This window comes from Cupressus sempervirens, chromosome 11, assembly GCF_028749045.1.
Source record: "Cupressus sempervirens isolate cs-2001-9-10 chromosome 11, ASM2874904v1, whole genome shotgun sequence".
In the NCBI taxonomy this organism is placed as follows: domain Eukaryota; kingdom Viridiplantae; phylum Streptophyta; class Pinopsida; order Cupressales; family Cupressaceae; genus Cupressus; species Cupressus sempervirens.
The window spans coordinates 187,393,902-187,414,796 of record NC_143128.1 but is presented as its reverse complement, the minus strand read 5'-3'; the positions used below and the strand labels follow the sequence as shown (position 1 = coordinate 187,414,796).

The following is a 20,895-nucleotide window of genomic DNA, read 5'->3' as shown; positions in this document are numbered from 1 at the left end:
TCATTCACTATGCCAAACAAGCCTTCAATCTTAGTTCACATAGCTAGAGGGGTATTGCACCCATCAAGATGAAACTATAGACTATTAGATACCTATAAAACAATCAACCCCATTGCCTCATCCATCTTGGTCCTATATTGCATGACCTCAAAATGCCTCTATAAAACTAATTGTATGACATCTAAACAAGACCACAACCCTTTTGACTGGAGAATCCGTATCATCAAGGTCTTCTATGTGTGATAGTTATGAGGGGTCAAAAGTTCTAGACAAGAAGAGGTATTAGTCATTTTTTAGGTGTTGGATTGTTTTTTGCAGGCAAAAAAAGACCAAATGCTTAAAGTACTATGTCCATTCAATATTACTCCAAACTAATACCAGATCTGGAAAGTAGACAAAAAATTATGCACTTAAAAAAGATAACACCTGAATATGTGTCCATATGAGCCCAAACAAAGCCTTTGAAGTTGCAAAAATTAGGATTTCTAATTTTGACAAAAAAATCAAGAAAATATATTACATAGAACCTACAACAATGTGTAGATCATGAAATTCTACCCCAAAACAAAAAATATTGCTTGTAAAAAGGAGTTCGCATGAGTGAGATATCGTTGTTTGAAAATCACCTATGTAATTATTATTTTTGAATCATCATTGTCACACCTCCAAAAATGAAAGAAAATGCCTGAAAAATGTCTAATTTATTTTGTCAAACCCTTGTTCTCCATTTTCTCTAAATATTGAACAAGCTACAACAGATCTGACTCTGATACCATGAAGGATTTGAGAAATACAAATCCACAAAGCCCAAATAACACCTGCATGTAAAAACTTGTCATAGAGAAGAAAAAGAAAAGAGGAGGCAAGGGTTTTTCTCTAAAAATATGCAAATTGTATTCTCAGAAATGAAAAAGATAAGAGATAATTACAAAATATCAATCCTTATAGAAGGAGATCGAAACCTAAAAAAAGGGTAACCTAAAAGGGAAAAGCCATTTAATAATTACTAATTGTTAGTCTAAATAATTAATTATTATTAAAATTTACTTAAGTTTACTTAGGTTTTAATGCATTATTTTATTATTTATTAGCTAGACACCTAGGAGTATGCATACTCATATGAGTTGTCTTGTTGACAATATGGGAGTTAGCAACTCTATTTTAGCACATGGTATCTACATCTTTTTTCGTGATACACCTATGTAGGCTTATCCTCTCATCATCACACTAATTTTTGTGCTCAATGGAGGATAATCCACTCTTATTGGACATATGATTAGTTGTGAGGCTTATCATTTCGCTAACTCCTAGTCATTTTAGAGACCTTTATATACAGGCACTCCTAGTGTATATGTACACCAATTCATTCTCATTATGGTTATTCTGATCATACTTTATTGGTTCATATTGTGCTAGTGCTTGAGCTTCTTGATCTTGGTGTGATTTTACCCTAAGGAAAATTCTTACATGGTATTAGAGCCATAGGAGCATCATTTCGTAGCCATTGGAGACCATTTTTGCTTAACCTCTCGGAGGACCTTGATTCAAATTCAGAGAATCTACAGCTATTAGGAGCATCTAGAGCCAAAGTAGACCTCACCATTGCATCTGGAGCATCAAATCAATGAATTTTGACTATAAATTTGCCTATCCTAGGCCATACTCAAAATTGAGGCAAATTTTTTTTGCAAACTGGTACCCGAAGTCCTGATTTGCAGAATTTGGTATGATCTCTTTAGATCTGTGTAATTAATTTTTAGATCTACATTTTTATTGGCTTCTTTGCACTTGTTTTATTTGGATCTATATTTTTGCCTTTTAGATTTGCATTTTATTTCTGAAATTCTGTGAAAAACTTGGCCTTTTAGGCTAGTGGGAGAGATTTTCTTTTGCAGGACAAGAGTGGAGCTTGCTAGTGTAAATCAGATATTGGCATCATATTCAAAACGTCAAAAAACCTCCAAATTGACTTTTGTTTCATCAAAATTGGACATCTAAGGTGAAATTTAGAGTTAATTGATTATTGGAGGTGCGATGATGATGATTCAAGAAAAATAATTGCAGAGGTGATTTTGAAACAACAATATCTCCCTCATACAAACTCCTTTTTCTGAGCAATTTTTTTTTGTTTTGAGGTAGAATTTTGTGATCTACACATTGGTGCAGGATGTTTGAGATCTTTGTTCTTGAATTTTTCTACAAATCACAAATCTTAATCTCAACAACTTCAAAGGCTTAGTTCGAGCTCATCTGGACACATTTCCAAGTTCCATTTTTTAAGAAATTGCTTAATTTTTTGTCTACTTTCCATATCTATAATTAGATTATAGGCTTGTGTGGACAGAATACCACTTTTAGAAATAGGTCCTTTTTTGCATTGTATTGCTTTGATAAACCTTCAAAATTGTTGTAAATCTAAGGTACATTGCTAAGTACCAGATTTGAACTCACAAAGGAGGTTGTAAACAGCAAAATTAGAAGCCCAATTTTCTCCATTTTGACAAGTGGCCTACTGTAAATGCACTACATATAGAGTGCAAAAGCATCACTTTTGGGGGGGTTCTTTGATTGACCGAAAAGAGGGTGTGTGTCTTGTTCTTGTGTCTCTCTTTCTCTCTTGTGATCTTTTAATTTTTTGCATCATGGGTTCACCTAAAACTCCACTTTTAACTTCACACTATTATATTACATGGAAAGATATTGTATGGAGTAGACTAATGGAAAAAGGTTTAAATATGTTGATGGTACAATTGTAAAACCTACTGATGTTGACGCACAAGTTTATTGGCAAGTTAAAGACAACCAAGCTTTAGGAATTATTAAGAGTTGTGTTCATAGAGATCTCTTCTTCCACATTTCTAACCTTAAGGATGCCAAGGGTGCTTGGGAGAAACTTGAAGGTTTGTATTGTAAGGTGGATGAGGAAAAGGGATTCCAAATTCAGGATGATCTACTTCTATTGGATCCTAAGAATTTTGACACAATTCAAGACTATGTCAACAAAGCCAATGAATTGAGAGCACTACTTAAGGATTGTGGTAATCCCATTAAGGATGATAGATTGATTCATCACATCTTGAAGAGGCTAACTTCATAGTATGCTTCTTTTGTTTCAAGTTACAACACTCATAGGTTGACCATGGGAAGTGCCTTCACTAAGCCTACATTTGATGCATTTGTAGAAATATTGGTGTTGGAAGAATCCAAGTTGATAGATTTGGGAATTCTCAAGTCATCCAAGTCTACAACATTGGTGGCTAGTAATGAGAACCAATCAAATCAAGGCCAAAAAATTTCTTCCAATGGCATGAAAAAGCATTGGAAGCAAAAATCACAATCAAAGACACAATAATCTTCCTCCTCACAACAAGGCAATTCTTCTTCCAATAAGAAGGGAAACAACAACAAGAAGGATAAACTATTTTGTGCATATTGCAAGAAACCAAATCATGATGAGAATCATTGCAAGACTAAGAGAATAGATTAGTTGGAAAACTTACTTAGGAAGAACAAAATCAATGTGCTAAATGCTTCCAAGGATTCAAATCCATCCACTTCATAGGGAAAAGGGCAAGCATTTATGACAAGTTCAAGTTCTTTAGGGGAATGGATTCTTGACTAGGGTGCCTCATATCATATGGGTTCTTCAAAAGGACACTTTTCTTCATTGAAGTAATCTAAGGTGCCTTACATCTTTGTAGGGAATGATACACTAGTGGAAGTTTAAGGGAAATGACAAGTTGAGATGGAAAATGGAGAGTTCAAAGATGTTCTCTATGTTCCTAACCTTAGCACCAATCTCCTTTCAATTTACCAAATCACTCACTATGGAGGTGGCAATAAAGTTGAGTTCCTTCTTGATTCAGTAATGGTGCAAAATCTTAAAGATGATTCATTGGTTGCAGTGGGTAAAGTCAATCATGACACAAGACTTTATTCTTTTCCCCACTTTGTGCCTAAGTCTCCTTCACATGCCTTGTTGACACATTCTCAATCACAAAGTAAATTATGGCATGAGTGGTATGGACATCTTGCGTTCTGCTATGTTCATCAACTTAGCTCAAAAAATATGGTCAAAGGTCTACCTACAATCAACTTTTTTACAAGTGAATGTTTAACTTGTTCAATGAATATGCATCTAGGAGAGAAGTTTGACAAAGGGAAGTCTTGGAGAGCATCAGTTGTTCTTGAGTTGGTTCCCATGATTCTAGTAGGCTCTTTTTCAGTGACATCAGTTAGCAAGGGTCACTATGTACTCACCTTCATTGATGACTTTTCATGCTACACATGGGTCTATTTTCTTAATCACAAGAATGAAGTGTTTGATAAGTTTTTAGCCTTCAAGAGTCATGTTGAAAAGAAATTTAAAACCGTCAAGGTTCTTCATATGGACAATGAAAGTAGATATGTGAACTCAAGACTTAGAGAATTTTGTGAACTTGAGCATATTGATCTTCAGAATCTTGTAACATTTAGTCCACAAAAGACAAGTGTTGCAACAATGAGGATTAGAACTCTTAAGTCAATGGCAAGTTGTATGATTCAAGCTAAGTCTCTTAATCCATCACTTGAAGTCAAAGCTATAAGTAGTGCCAATAACATCCTTAATAGGCCTCCTCATAATGTCTTAGATGGAATGAATTATTTTAAGGCATGGTGCAGAAGAAAACCAATTGTGAAACACTTCATAGTTTTTGATTGTCCAACATGGGCAAACATATCTTCAAGGGAATGCAAGGCACTGTCGCCAAGGCCTTATACTTTCATTGGATATGATGAAAGTGTTAAGGCATATAGACTTATGGATCTTGAGACTCATGAGATATTCATAGAGATGAATGTTCACTTTAAGGGAAGTTCACCTAACTTATCCTCTAATCTTCTCCATACTTCATACATTGTGGAAACTGATATTGACAATAGTGATAGTGATTCAACAGGTTCAGATATGGGGGATCTTATTGACAAATGCAGAACAAGGTCATAACATCAACACATTCCACATGTATACATTGCTAAAGTGATAGATCCATGTAATTCAGTACAGTTGGATACACCTTGTCTTCCGGTTCCAAAATCAGGGGATGACTACATTACATATATTTCAGTTTTGTTTTTGGAGTCCTATATAGTAGATTTGGTAGACATTATTGATGATATACATCTTCTCTTTGATGAAGAAGATCCTTCTTTAGTTGTTGCGAGGGAATACTCTAATCCTCTTGTTCATTCTCTACATGATCAGTCTTACAAGGTTGATATGATTGTGGATCCTTATGTACAATAGTTGCAGGAAGGTCTCTTTCTCATTCAAGCAAATAGTTGGTTCTTTGGGATATGTTCTACATCTATCCTTGCTAGATCTGCACTTGTTCTTTTCAGTAGTGTTGGAAGGGGTGATCGTTAGTATTGATATAGGGACAATTGAACAGGTTTCATAGATGCCATTCATCTTCAGGATTCTTTTAGGATTCTTTCTACACATTGGAGAAGCATCTCATATGTACCTATGACATTATTTCTTCCTAAAGGGAGGAAAATTATTCAACAGTCATGGATCAACTTCTATATTCATCTTGGAGTAGCTATCACTGATCAACATTCTACAATTGGGGGCAGGGTGGGGCTACCTTGTCTCCTTTCTTCTTCGTCTTCTTCTCTCTTATGGGGGGGGGACCTTTTCCTCTTATGAGGTTTTTTCCTTCTCGTACTTCTCTATTGTATATACATGATGTATGTTGTAATGGTGGGGTCTTAATTACTCCATCCATGCATGGATCTTGTTTTTTCATCTCTCATTTTGGGGGAGGGTTTTTCCAATGAGGTTTTCCCTCTTTCTCCATTTTTAGAGAGATTGCATTGCATTTGTACATGGGTACCTAACATGGCCTAATAGCCAGGAACCATCATGCATTTTCATTATAGCTTTTGTGAGCTTAAGTACATTCCCCTAAGTTGCACTTAAGGGGGGGTGTTAGTATAAATAATTAATTATTATTACACTTTACTTAAGTTTACTTAGGTCAATGCATTATTTTATTATTTATTAGCTAGACACCTAGGAGTATGTGTACTCATATGAGTTGTCTTGTTGACAATATAGAAGTTAGCAACTATATTTTAGCACATGGTGTCTACAACATAGGATTTTGTATATTTATCTGAGTTGTCATGTAGACAACATATTTGTTTGTACTCTAATTAAGCACATGGTGTCTACAACATCTTTTTACATGACACACCTATGTAAGCTTATCCTCTCATCATCGCACTAATTTATGTGCTTAATGGAGGATAATCCACTTTTAGTGGACATGTGCTTAGTTGTGAGGCTTAGTATTTTGCTAACTCCTAGTCATTTTAGAGGCCTTTATATAAAGGCACTCCTAGTGTGTATGTGCATCAATTCATTCTCATTATTGTTAATATGATCATACTTTATTGGTCCATATTGCGCTAGTGCTCTAGCTTCTTGATCTTGGTGTGATTTTTCCCTTAATTAATTATTAAATGTGAATGCTTTAGTGCATAGAGTGAAATCTTAAGAAGGGAGAAAAGGTAATTTAATAAATGAAATGAAATTAACCTTTTTCTCTAACAATCCCAACTGTGGGGGTCAATCTTGATGATCTCCTTATAGTGGTGTCAAGTTGTGTACTCAATATAATTTCTTCACTTGATTCCTTTAGATAATCAAATGTGGTTGATGGTGCAAGCAATGTTATTTCCAAAGGTTCTTACATGGATGTTACATATGGTGATGTTACTATGGTAGGCATGTTGGGTCCTACTTCCATAGACAAGAGCTAAACTAACAATACATTACATTGACCACTTGCCCTTACCTCTATTGCTATCTCTTTTATGTAAGTGTCAACCTTCTTTCTAGCTACCTTTTCAATCTTAATTTGATAGACCTCTTTCATATATCTTCATAAGTACCAAATCTTGTATTTGGTATCAATGTCAAAGTTTAAAATTCTAGGTGCATATCCTTATATCTTTTCCTCGGTAATCTCATAACCTAGAGGGTCTACATACATGACTCTATGAGTGACCATCTCTATTCTTGTTCTATCTATGTTAACCATAAAGCATAATTCATCCTTGTACTTTTGAACCATAGATTTGGAAATTCTTGTTCTCTAGGTCATCTCATATTGAAATATTTTTATCATTAAAGTTACACTATTGTCAATCTTGTCAAAAGAATGTATCTTGTACAAATTAGTGATCTTCTCCATTTTATATTTGTTACTTCTCTAGTCAGACACGTTCATGCAAGAATCTTCTAAATAGGTGGAAAACCATATAGGATATCAACTATTGAAATCTGAATTAAGCATTATTAGTCTTCTTTATCTTTTCAAGATTGTCAATCAATTGAATTCTCAAAATCTCACATTAGTTCACTTGTACTTTCTCAACACACAACTTGTAAGTTGCATGTACAAAACCAATTTCTCTTTCATCTTCTCTAGATCTCGTACATATCTTGGTGGTCATAATCTTGCTTACATATCTTATCATCTCATTTGATTTGACTTATCACTACACCTCTACCATTGCAAGTTGTTTTAGTGTTTTCTATCATAATCTTGTTTACATTCTTCTCATTGAGTCGTATTGAACCTTGATTACATAAACCAGTCACATCATGAATTAATTCAACAATTAAGGATGTTTAAGTTGATTAGGTACTTACTTGTTTAGGTCTACTTGTTGTCCAAGTTGTTAGCTCACTAGATCTGGTTCCTCAGTAACTTTAAATCACTTAGATGGTTCTCCTTTAGTATATCCAATTCCTTTCTTATCATAAATAGATCTCTATACCATGATTTTCTTGTCAATCATTTTAGAGTTAGAGTATAACTTCTTAAGATGTTGCTTTGTTTATGTAAGTTCTCCCCTAGCAATAGTGTTGTACTTTTCAAGCTATGTATATTACAACTTTGTGGTTTCAAGTCCATATGTCACCTTGATAAGTTTGGATTTCATATCTGCATTCTTATATCCAAAATTTGATTTAATTTTCTTCTTATCTTTGAGAAAGCTCATCTTAAGATTTGTGATTTCAAGTTCATGCTTTAGTATATCATTTTTCTTCTTCAGTTTAGAAAATGCATCACTATCCTTGATCTAATCATTTGAATCCTTCTTGGATTTATTAGTGTTGATTTCTTTAGTTTTGCTATCTATTAGCATCAAACACTCACTCATATAGAAGGTAGAGTTATTCAGTCACCATTGTGATTGAGTCACTCTATATAGGCCGAGTTATGTATTTGGTAGACTTGTACATAATCTTGTATATGCCAACCTCTATAAAAGCCAAGAAAGTCTATGGTCATCAAGTATCCCTATAGAAGCCGAGTAAAGAAGAATTAGTGATTTGATTTCGAATCAAACAAAAGGAGTTGAACAAGTTGAGGTTGAGTATCAAAAAGCAAAATAGTTATGACCAAGCATCATAAACTGTATGTGCCAAGTAACATTGTTTGCACAAGAATGTTTGGAATGACACAAACTATGAGGTAAACCATTTTGGGCTGACATGTAAATAAATTTAATGATCGTAGAATTTGTTAGAAAGTTTTTTACACATTTTGATGTGGATCATTGATCCCTATGAAGGAAAGTTAACCAATCAAATCAAGAGGAAAAAAGGGGAGTATCCATATTGTTGCTAATGTTCTAGAAGATTTTATAGATGTATATTTAAAGAAAAAAGTTCTAACCTTATTTTAGGAGGATGTGAAGTGTTGAATGCATATGCAAAGGAATTCTATTTTGGAGGCTGTAAGCAAAGTTTTGATGTAACATAGTATAGTGACAAAGTGAAGCAGTGAAGAGCAGAGAAAAGATATATCAAATAGGATATCATATCAGAGAGTGGAAAGAGAAGATCCATAATCAAAATTGTAAGTGCAAGCTAAAGGATCAAGTACTGATACATTTTGGCAAGTGAATTAGGGTAAATCTCTTAACATAGTGCTTACTCATTGTAAGTTTTAAATCCTTTAATCAAGGTAGACCTAATAGTCTTGAAAAGCTCATAATAGGGCTGGCCCTTCACAAGGTAGATCATTAGAAGTGATCACATTTTTAGCCCTAACATGTAAAATTTGTTACTACAGTAGTGAATATTTGTGGGTGTATCCTCACCCCAGTTTTACCTTCACCTTGGAGGGTTTCTTGGTAACCAAAATATTTTGTGTTATGTGTTTATTTTTGAGCTTATGGATGTGATGAATAGTTAGATTTGTTTTGACATTTCAAGTTTAAGGTTATATTTTACATGATCTAGATATGAGATGGATTAAGTGGTGAATATACTTAAGCTATTATTTACTTTGAAGGATAAAAGTTTGAGTGATCCCAATTCACACCCCCCTCCCCCTCTTAGTATTTCACTTTGGAGATAAAGGCCTATAAATTGGGAAAGACTATTGACAATTAGATGATTGGCATCTAGATCATATTGTACCAACTTGAAACAACAAGAGAGGAGTTAAGGAAGTCCTTAAAGAAAAGAAGAGAGATGATTATCCAACAAAATGACACACTTTATCAAGAAGTGGACACCAAAGGAATATTTGAGAATGGAAATTCCAATGAAAGTGATGCAACTATAGCAAACCTATTAGAGAATAACAACATTCTAAATGAAGAAGTTAGAGGATGTTAGCATGAATGCTTATGATACTACATTGGGGGAGTATCCTAAGCATTTTAGAGTATTGATATGTTGCATTCATGATTGTATTTGTCATTGATGTCAACATAGCAATAATTCTATTAACACTAGAAGAATAACAATTAGTAATCTTAGTATGGATAGAAGTTGAGGAAGTTTTAGATGATACATAGTTTAGGATATGTTCTTGAGGTTGTCTTGATGATGTGGTTAAAAGGACTAAGTCTAATTCGATATTGTATGGAAGTTACACTTGATTTACCGGAAGTAGTGCATAATCAAAGCATCTATTTAGCAGCTTCTAATGTTTGCATTATATCTTTTAGCCAAGATATAATGACGTGATGCATAGTTATCTAGAGATAGAAGATATTCGCGTGATGATGCCAGCATGTGTGCAAGACCTAGTTTCACATATGTGAAGTTTTGTATAGATTGTGAGCTGACAATACTATTGTAACTATGAATTAATTAATTATCTTATTTTAATTACTTGGGAAAGCCTCAAGGCTAACTCAAGGAATTATTATGAAGATATTGTATAAATAAAAGTTGTTTTCCTTATTTATGAAGTGGACTTGAATTAGAGGATCAAGTGGAATGTGAAGTATTAGTACGCAATTCAAGAAGGAGTAGAATGCTTACTAAATGTGTGTAAGCAATCCAAGGGATCATTGGAGGCATAGTATGAGATTTGGTTATAAGATCTGAAGGAGCAGAAGTCTGGTTGATAGGATAGAGATAGAAGAAGGTAATACATTTTAGTTCTATTATTCTGCAAGGAGCTTCTTTGATCTTAACCTTGAATTTGTTTGGGTAGTGGGTCCAACTATCTTCCATAACTCCTAACAGGGTTGTTACAACTCCTAATAGGGTTGGAATCTCCTAGTAGGGATTCAAAGTCTCCTAATAGGGACTCATATGTACTAAATGTTGTAACAGACTCCTAATAGGGTCTATCGTCTAACAAGGAACATTTATATTACTACATCATCTTGTGGGTACCATTCCCACTAGGGTTTTCTCTTTGATCAAGGGTTTCATTAATTAACATATCTAGTGTTAATTATGTATGAGTATCTTGTTATGGTTTTAGTTAACATTACTCATATGGTTAAGATTGTTTAAAGTAAATGATTACAATAATAGTTGTATAATTGATTCACCCCCCCCCCCCAACTAGTTATATCAGTGGACTATATATTCTAACAATTGGTATCAAAGCATCAGATCCTTAAAGATAAGGCTTAACAACTTTGGGAGATCAATGGCGAATATGTTCAGGAAGGATACTCCAAGATTCAATGGGGCCAACTATGATAGTTGGAAGGAAAAGATGAAGACTCATCTACTATGCATGGGTCTAGGATATTGGCTTTTGATAGAAGCTAAGAAGGCAATTGTGGAAGAATCAAAGCTAGAGGAATGTAATGAGGGAGAAAGATATCTATTCATATGCAACATGAGAGCCAAAGAAGCCCTACCATTAGCTCTTCCACAGAATGAATACAATCAAGTAAAGACATTTCAAACTTCTCATGAAATTTGGAAAGCATTAAAAGTTACTTTTGAAGGTGATGATCATCGAAAAATAATCAAATTGTAGCACATTTCAAGATGCTAAGATGATGGAAGATAAATCCATAAGAAATTATGTTGGTAGAATATCAAAAAATGTTGCAAGTATTCGATCTCTTAGTAAAACTAAACATGACAATGAGGTTATATGGAAGATCTTGAAAATTTTATCACCACCATTCAAAAAAAAAACTCAGATGATTTAACTAGTAATGCACTGCACCAAAGATTTCACAAAAGAATATGTAGAAGCAAAAATGAGATAGTCTGGAGAATTAGCCAGAGTTGAGACAACTTTCAGTGCTATGAACGTTAGACCTAATTTTTCAAGGAGTACTAGTGCAAGAGGAGACTTTTCCAGTAGTGCTAGATCTAAAGAAGATAAGAAGATTGAAGGAGGAATAACCCTTCTGGTAAGAAGAGAGAAAGATGGTAAGAAAATCTTTAAGTGTTGGATTTGTGATGAATATGGTCATCATGCATCTAAATGTCCTAAAAGAGAAAAAAATTAGAGGAAAATTCAAGCCTAGAAGATATAAGGATATAAATTGTTTATATGCTAATGAGGATGAAGAATTTGATGAAAAATATTAGAGTGAAAGTGATGATGAATTAGGATTTGTGGCTATTAAGGAAGATAATCTTGATAAAGAAACTAGAGAAGAAAGAGCTCTAGTTACACAAGTTGAGAAGAAATTAGATTGATAATTGATAGTGGATGTTCACATGACATGACTGGTGATATCAAAAAATTTGTCAAGTTCAGAAATCATGATGGAGGTGTTGTTAGAGTAGGTAATACTGCAACCTGTCATATTATAGGGATTGGATCTATTACTCTTGATAGTAAAAATAAGACTGGTGATGTTTACTTTGTTAATGGTTTGAAACATAATTTTTTGAGTGTTGGATAGTTGCTAGATAAGGGATATCTATTGCAGTTCACAGAGAAGACCTGCATTATCAAAGACAAAGATGGTAAGTTGATTGGTACTAGAACTAGATCTAGAGGTAATGTATTTCAACTGAATCGTACTAAAATAACATGTTTGGTTACAAAGGTTGAGTACAATAGTTGGTTATGGCATAGAAGGTTCTATCATATAAAATTTGATAATATTGTGAAGGTTAGCAGTACATTTGCAGTGAGAGATTTGCCTAAGATTATTAAATCCACTAATGTTATTTACAAGGAATGTATTTTGGCTAAGCTAAGGAAAGTATCTTTTCCTAGCAAGAAGTTCTCTACTATAGAGAAATTGGAGATTGTTCACACTGATCTGAGTGGTCTTGCAAGAACCAGAGGATTCTTTAGTGAAATGCACTTTATGATTTTTGTTAATGATTTCACTAAGATGATGTGGGTAGCATTTCTTAAAGATAAGTATGAAGCTTTTAAGAAATTCAAGATATTTAAGAATACAGTTGAAAATGAATATGGTGTCAAGATTAAGTGTTTGAGGTCAAATATAGGAGGAGAGTTCACCTCTAGAGAGTTCAACATGTTATGTTAAGAGAATGGAATTAGAAGGCAGTTATCTTCACTTAGAACACCTGAAAAAATTGGGATTACTAAAAGAAGGAACAAGTTAGTAGCAGAAGCATCAAAAGCGATGTTATTTGAGAATGATATCTCTAAGACATTTTGGAGAGAAGCAGTCAACACTGTAGTATATACTTTAAATAGAGTATAGATTGGAATAGAGTATAGATCAGAAAAGTTATGAGCAAGAAACCTTATGAGTTACGGTTTGGTCACTCACCATCAGTCAAGTATTTTAGAATATTTGGAAGTAAGTGTTACATAAAGAGAGATGATGATATTGGTAAGTTTGATCCTAGAAGCGATGAAGGTATGTTTCTTGGTTACTCATTGAAGAGTAAAGCTTATAGATGTTTCAACTATAGAACTGAGACAATAGTTGAGTGCACAACTGTAAGGATTGATGAAAAGTTTGGTGCTAAAGAGAAGATGGTAGATTATAATTCTGATGAAGAAGAGGATAAGTTTGGAACTATTAGATAGAATGTTGAAGTTATTTTTGAGACTAACAATGACTTGTAGAATGATGTATCTATTGAGCATAGAGAAGAAAAGAGATTTGAACCTAGAGAAGAGATAAGAGTTGATATGTCAACTCTTACTTCTAGTAGAAACATGACAAAGACTTGCCCTCCAGAGCAGATAATTGGGATCAAGGATAAAGGTGTGATGATGAGGAACAGAGTGAATGAGGAATTATGTCTAATTTCTCAAGTGGAACCTAAGACAACAAATGAGGCATGTAAGGATGATCACTGGATGCAAGCAATGAAAGAAGAACTAGATCAGATTGAGAAGAATGAGACATGGGAATTAGTTCCTAGATCTAAAGAATTTTTTTTTATAGGAACCAAGTGGGTATACAAAAATAAGATGAATGAGAAAGGAGAGGTTGTGAGAAACAAGGCCAGAATTGTTTGCAAAGGTTACTCGTAGCAAGAAGGTATAGATTATGAAGAGACATATGCACTTGTGGCAAGAATGGAAGCAATAAGGATGTTCTTGGCTAATGCAACAAGCAATAATTTCAAGGTTTATTAGATGGATGTCAAGTCATATTTTCTAAATGGAGAACTTGGACTTGGACTAGAATTCCTATTGCAGTAAGACCTTCAGCAGAGCATGCTTTTCTTTATTATTTAAGAAGCTTGAACATCGATATTTCAGTAATGATTCAGTCTATGGGAGGTGTTTCGCTGCCTCAAGCTTATGTGATTTCCATTAGAGCTAAAAATAGTCTTATCCAGGCCGGTAAGATGGCCCCTAGGCCTCCAATGCCCATTTTTTCGGACATCCAGCCCAATATGCCAATGGCAATCCCCCCCTTTAACCCATTACCTGTTGCTTCCAGTCAAGAAAATACCATGGTAGGCCCTTCAAATAATGCAGGTCCTTCACTAGAGCTATAGGAGATTAAAAATAGTTAGCTCAAAATTGAAAGTATGATGCAAACCTTTAGCAATGAGCTGGTTAATTTAAAGAAACAACAATTTCAGACTCAGCCATCTTACCAACAATAGACTCTAGCTATAAATTTGCCTTATTAGTAGCAAAATCAAGGCTAGCCTCAGGGAAATAGGCCACCATTTCAGGGCAATGCAATGGGCTACAGACAGAATATTAATCAAAGGCCTTTCCGTCCATATAATCCAGTTCCTCTCAATTCAGCTAATCCAGTTAGAGATATTGTGCTTATGCAAAATAATCTTGTAGCCAATTTTGAATGGTGTTACCCCTATAATGAACCACATAATCAGGCTACATGTACAAATGGAGTCATAAATCAGGCATTAATGGTGCAAAATACAGTAGTGGGACAACAAAATGTCACAAATGACACACCTGAACAGCAACATGATGCACCAACTCTTGAGTCTGCCTTCCTCAACTGGCAGAGAGATGAGTTTTACACAGTCAATAATGACTCACCAATATCAGCGCATACCCAAGCTAAGAAAAGAGCTCTTGAATCAGATCAACCAGCAAACAAGGGTAAAGCAACTGATATAGCTGAGCCACCATCAAGTGCTACAAACATGGTGGGAGACACTCATGTCCCTGTCACCAAGGAAACCATTCATAAGCCAGCAGAACATGTTGTTGTTAAAGCACATCAGAAATCACACCTTGCTGTGCCATTCAATATAATGGAGAATATGAAGAAGATGAACGTGTCTATGTCAATGTGGGAGACTTTGGCTATTCCTAGTCAAATGGATATTCTGCAAAAAGCTCTCTTGGATGAAGCAAATCTCACAAAGATAATGAATGAACCAGCAAAGGTGGTGTTGGTTAATGCTGATGAAAAGGAGTATAGTGAGAAAATTGTCAAGGAGTCAAATAAGGTAATAAAACTGCCTCCTTTTTACCTTTCTTTGATTATTGGTGACAAGTTAATCCATAACTGTATGGTAGATAGTGGAGCTACAAGCTCAGCCATGCCAAAAAAGATAGTTGACCAGTTAGGAGTAAAATACTAGCCCATTGAAAAGGGTGTTGTCCAATTTGATGGGACGTCTATAAGTACCATAGGTGTGATTAAAGATGCAAGTGTCACCCTTCATGCCTATCCCAATTTCGCCATTCAGCAAGATATATATGTCATTAATTTATCCCCATATTTTGCTATCTGCATGTCTAGAGATTTGACAACAAAAATCGATGGTTATTTATCATCTGATTGGTCTCACATGCTTTTTAGGACTAGATATGGCACTAAAGTCACCATTAAATCTGAGTTGCTTGCAAAAAATCACATAGAACCCTATGTACCCAGCGTTGTCAATGCAAATCTACTTGCATTTGATGAGGAGGAATGTCATACAGCTGCTAAAAATTGAACCCAGCTAGATAACGTCCCAGATATTCTTCTTGATGAATGGGCAGCTAGTCAAACGTATGAGAATCAGTATTATCATATGGCAAATGCTGACTTAGGGACCTACATTATCCATGAGCAAAATGAAGTTGTCCCTAATCTAGTCAAACCAACAGATCAATTGGCAAAGTCCCAAAATCAACTATGGAGCATGTTTTTCGATGGTTCAAGGGGTAGACAAGGTGTTGGTGGGGGTGTTATGTTGATTTCACTTGATAATGAGAAATATTATGTTGCATTCAGATTCATTTTTTCTTGTACCAACAATACAACAGAGTATGAAGGATTAATCCAAGGGTTTGAATGGGCAAGAAAATGAGGAATCAAATGTATCAAGGTATACAGTGACAATGAATTAGTAGTAAATCAAATCAGATGTCTGAATGTTGTAAAGAATGATATTTTAAAATCTTATAGACATCGTGTTTGGGATTTGTTTGAAAGTTTTGATGCATTTAACATATTGGTTGTTCCTAGAAATAAAAACTAGCATGCTGATAGGTTAGCAACAGTAGGAGCCTAGTATGATATTGTTAACAGTGTATCTGCGCATACTAATCAGCAACATATCAAGATCATTACCAGGCCTTCAGTTCCTGATAATGACACTCATTGGCAAGTTTTTGATAGCGATGACCAAATTTTGCAATTTTTTCTAGAAGAAGACATTTTTGCTAATGCTAACTAGCAGAGGTATAAGGATCAATACAGCTTTAGTTAAAAAATAATAAGTTTCCAAAGGGTTTAGTGACACTGGAAAGCATTTTCAATTCAGATGATTAGCTCAAATCTAGAAAGGCTAACTTGCTGGTTACAGAAAATCAGTATACAGACCTGGCAATTGCACCGAGTAAATGTTTGAAATTTGGTAAAGTTAACTTAGCTGAAGAAAAAGAAGATTTTCTTCATTTGTTTCAGGAATTCAGCGATGTGTTCGCTTGGCAGTATAGTGACTTAAAAGGATTTAACCCGAAATTAGCACAACACACAATAGAGCTGGAACCATTAGCAAAACTAGTGCAGCAAAAGCAAAGGCCAATTAATCCTAAGCTAGAAATGTTGATGCAAAAGGAGGTTTTTAGGCTAATTGAAAGTAAGATAATTTTTCCTATTAAGCACACGAGTTGGGTTGCTAACCTAGTTCCAGTAAGGAAGAAGAATGGGGAGTTACAACTGTATGTGGATTTTAGAGACTTGAATAGAGTCTCATTGAAAGATAGGCACCCACTTCCGTCCATGGAACACATTTTACAAAGTGTGCCAGGGGCTGAGAGGTTTTCTTTATTGGATGGTTATTCAGGTTATAAAAAAATCTTGGTCAAGGAAGAGGACCAATATAAAATAGTGTTTACAACAAAATGGGGAACCATGGCGTACAAAAGGATGCCATTTGGATTGTCCAACACTGGAGCCACATTTCAAAAAGCCATGGAGATGGCTTTCAACAATTTGATGTACAAATTTGTTTTGGTGTATTTGGATGATGTCACAGTTTACTCACAGAAAATAGCAGATCACATCGATCATTTAAGACAGATTTTTGAGCGCTATAGAGAGTTCAGCATCTCCTTAAACCCCAAAAAGAGTATATTTTCTATACATGAGGGAAAGTTACTTAGATATGTTGTATCTAAGTCAGGCATCACAGTGGACCCTGAAAGAGTTACAACAATTTTAGAGCTGCCTTTACCACAGCATAAGAAAGGCCTTCAAATTTTTATTGGCCGTATCAATTTTGTGCGAAGATTTTTGCCTGATATTGCAACACTTCTTAAGCCTTTAACAGCTATGTCGAAAAAGAATGCAGTGTTTACATGGACCAAAGAGGCCAAAGAAAATTTTTAGGCCATTAAGAAGGCATTAGCAACAACACCTATCCTAATCAATCCTAATTTCAGCAAAGATTTCATTCTTTATGCCTATGGCGATTATGATGTGATATCAGCTATGTTAGTACAGAAAAATGCAGAGGGAGTGGAACAGCCAATCACATTCTTCATCAAAGGACTGGAGGAGTATGAATAGCATTATAGCTTTTTTGAAAAACACGTCCTTGCTATTGTGAAGAGTCTTAAAAAATTCAGACACTTGCTGACACATAACAAAGTCATTTTGCATGTCATACATCCAAGTGTTAAGGAGTTCCTCTTAAGTAAGATCTGAACGAGAAGAGCGTTGGCTGGATCACACACATCATGGAGTATGACGTAGATATTCAGATCATTAAGCTGGTTAGAGGGAAGGGCATGTGTGAGCAAATTGCAGATAAGGACATTGCAGAACTTGAGGAGCAAGCAAATACAGTTTTGCTAATCGGAGCAACTGGAAATGATGATAGACCAGCAAGTTGGTTATAGGATATGATGCATTTTTTGAAAACTAGTCAATGCCCAGCCACCTTAGACAGAGCAAAGCGAAGATATTATCGCTTGCAATTAGTCCATTTTGTGCTGATTAATGACATTTTGTATAGGAAAGACTTCAATGGAGTCCTTCTTAGGTATGTGGATTCAAATCAGACTGCTCAAATATTGCATGAGTTTCATGATGGGCATTCAGGAGGACACTTTTCTCCTAAGACTACAACTTACAAGATTCTAAGAGAAGGCTATTATTGGCCTGATTTGTTCAAAGATTGTCATACACATGTCAGAAAATGTGCTAAATGTGCTATGTTTGTGGGAAAAGAAAAGCTGCCAGCTTTGCCTTTGTAGCCAATTAAAACAAAACAACCCTTTCAAAAGTGAGGAGTTGACTTTATAGGGCCTATTAACCCTCCATCCAGTGCAGGTCATAAGTGGATTATTACAGCCACTGATTATTTCACACACTGGACTGAAGCAGCAACGTTAAAGGATGTAAATGAGACAGCTGTCCTGAATTTTTATGATGATATTATGAACAAGTTTGTAGTACTTGATTCCATTATTTTTGATAACACACTTGATTTCATTGGAATGAAAGTCACTGATTGGGCCTTTAATCATGGGATTTATCTTAGCACCAGCTCAAATTATTATCCACAGGGTAATGGATTGGCAGAGTCTTCAAATAAAAATCTTATAAGGATTATCAAACACAACTTGCAAGAGAACAAAAGAGATTGGCATTCAAAGCTAAAAGCCGCCTTATGGGTTGACAAGATTACTCCAAAGCAAGTTATCAAAAACTTGCCTTATAGGCTTGTGTATGGAAAAGAGGCTAGATTATCCATTGAGACAAAATTACCTGCACTTGACCTTGCTACACAGCTGGTTTTGTTTGAGGAGAGTGACCCTATTTGAGTGCGGTGCACCCAACTGATGGAGTTGGAGGAAACAAGGAAAAAAGCCATGGAAACCATGGAGTACCAGCAAATGCAAATAAAGAGAAGCTTTGATAAAAGAGCTCGAGCTCGAGAGCTCCATGTTGGTGACATGGTACTGAAGTGGGATGTTTTGAAGAGTAGGGCAGGCCAGCACAATAAATTTGATCACATGTGGGCTGGGCTGTTTCAAATTGCTGACTGTAAATAGTATAATGCTTACCAGCTGGCTACCATGGAAGGAGACATACTACCGATCCCTGTGAATGGGATCCACCTCAAACCATGTTTTGAGGTATGATTTTCGGTCTTACCTTGTACATATTAGGATAGTTTCCCTTGTTTTCAATAAATGCATTTGCATTTAGTTTAGTTTAGTTTTCTATTTTGTTTTGGTTTGGTAGTCTAGGTTAGTTAAGTTGCTAGTTTACGTTGTTTTGCAGTCATACCCACTCATTTCATTCGCACATGCATAGATATGTGTGCTCAAGTACATGCACATATCCAACATACGCACACATACACACATACATATCGCTAACACTAAGCATGTCTGGCTGTCAGCCATACATATCTGTGTATGCATGCATACATTGCATACATACATTCATGTAAGCCCATACATCTACACATACACCAACCAAATGGTCAACTATGACAGTTCAACTCCTAAAGTTGATACTTGAGTTCTGACCCTGCATACCCGTCAATTTAATAAGAATTTCCAGTCTTATTAAATTCACGAACATACATTCAAAACTGAACCAACAACTTTAGAAGTTGCTTTGTGTCAGGTTTAGGTGCTAGGATTGCATAATCAGACTGTATGCCCAATGAATAAGGCAATTTAATCACTGGTCAAATGTCAAGCAAGCAAACATACAACAGAAGTTGCCAAAAATGTTACTTAATTTTTGCATGTGTAAAAATTTAAACATGCATGCAATGAAAGTATAGAAGTGTTTTTCATTTCATTTAAACAAATAGAAATGTCCTTGTATTTATTTACTTTCAATTATACATGGACATTTTCAAATAATGAAATGAAATTATATGCTGAAAAGAAAAATCTCACACAAGCCATGAGTATAGCTCACTACACTACATTTCTTTCATAAGGAAATACATGAACAGATACATATAAATGAAAGAAAAGAAGTGTAAAGATAACCAGTCATTGCTTGTTGCTTTGACTGGTTATAAATCCTCTATCTGGCGTGCTCATCTAGCTCCGAGCTCCATTGATATCCAGCATCTGCAAAAAATATGAAAACAACTAATGTTAGATCTCGAAGGATCTAAGCAATGACCACCTATCTCTACAACATATATTCTATCTGTTGATGCATTTCACTATGAAAGGAAAGAACTTGGAAGAAAAATCAAGGTCATTTGTGAGTGTCACGAGCCTGTTCTCGAACCTCACAGAATATTATGCTATAAGATTATAGCAAACAAGTAAAGATTGACATCACAGATTGCTGATGTATATTTACTACAAGAAAGAAATAGAGCAATGCATTTAATACAACATAATATCAAACAAGAAAGAGCAGTTTTCAAATGTCCATCTCATACAAAGAAGATAGTAAAAGAAACTATCTCTGATATTGGTGCATCAAAGAGAATTAGTTATCTATTGGAAATGGATTACTAATAAACATACAAAAAGAGCATTCCTTGGAGTTTGTTTAAATTTGAACCAGCAAAGTTCAATTGCAACTGAACAGTATTAAAGAAAATAAACATCTTCAACAATGATCATACATAAGTCAGAGTATCCCAAGATCATTATTTCAGCATGCAAAGACAATCAATATTTAGATGAATTTAGCATCTAAAAATTTCTTGAAACAAAAGTTGTTCAAAAGAAGTAATGCTAATGAAGCAATCAT

General features: G+C 35.0%; 1 protein-coding gene across 1 annotated transcript; it reads left to right on the top strand.

Annotated features, from left to right (window-relative positions):
* Window positions 1–17,891: 17,891 nt before the first annotated feature.
* On the top strand, window positions 17,892–18,980 carry LOC149528822 (uncharacterized). The gene is made up of 2 exons (XM_089808076.1): window positions 17,892–18,042; window positions 18,487–18,980. Exons 1-2 carry the CDS (start codon window positions 17,892–17,894, stop codon window positions 18,978–18,980), a joined length of 645 nt encoding a protein of 214 aa, XP_089664202.1.
* The last annotated feature ends 1,915 nt before the right edge of the window (window positions 18,981–20,895 follow it).

Bases quoted from the DNA above. Each gene is read 5' to 3' on its own strand.
- LOC149528822 (XM_089808076.1), top strand. From the start codon at position 17,892: ATGGAGTATGACGTAGATATTCAGATCATTAAGCTGGTTAGAGGGAAG. The intron at 18,043-18,486 runs GTTGGTTATAGG...CATCCAGTGCAG, and splicing joins AAATGATGATAGACCAGCAA to GTCATAAGTGGATTATTACA.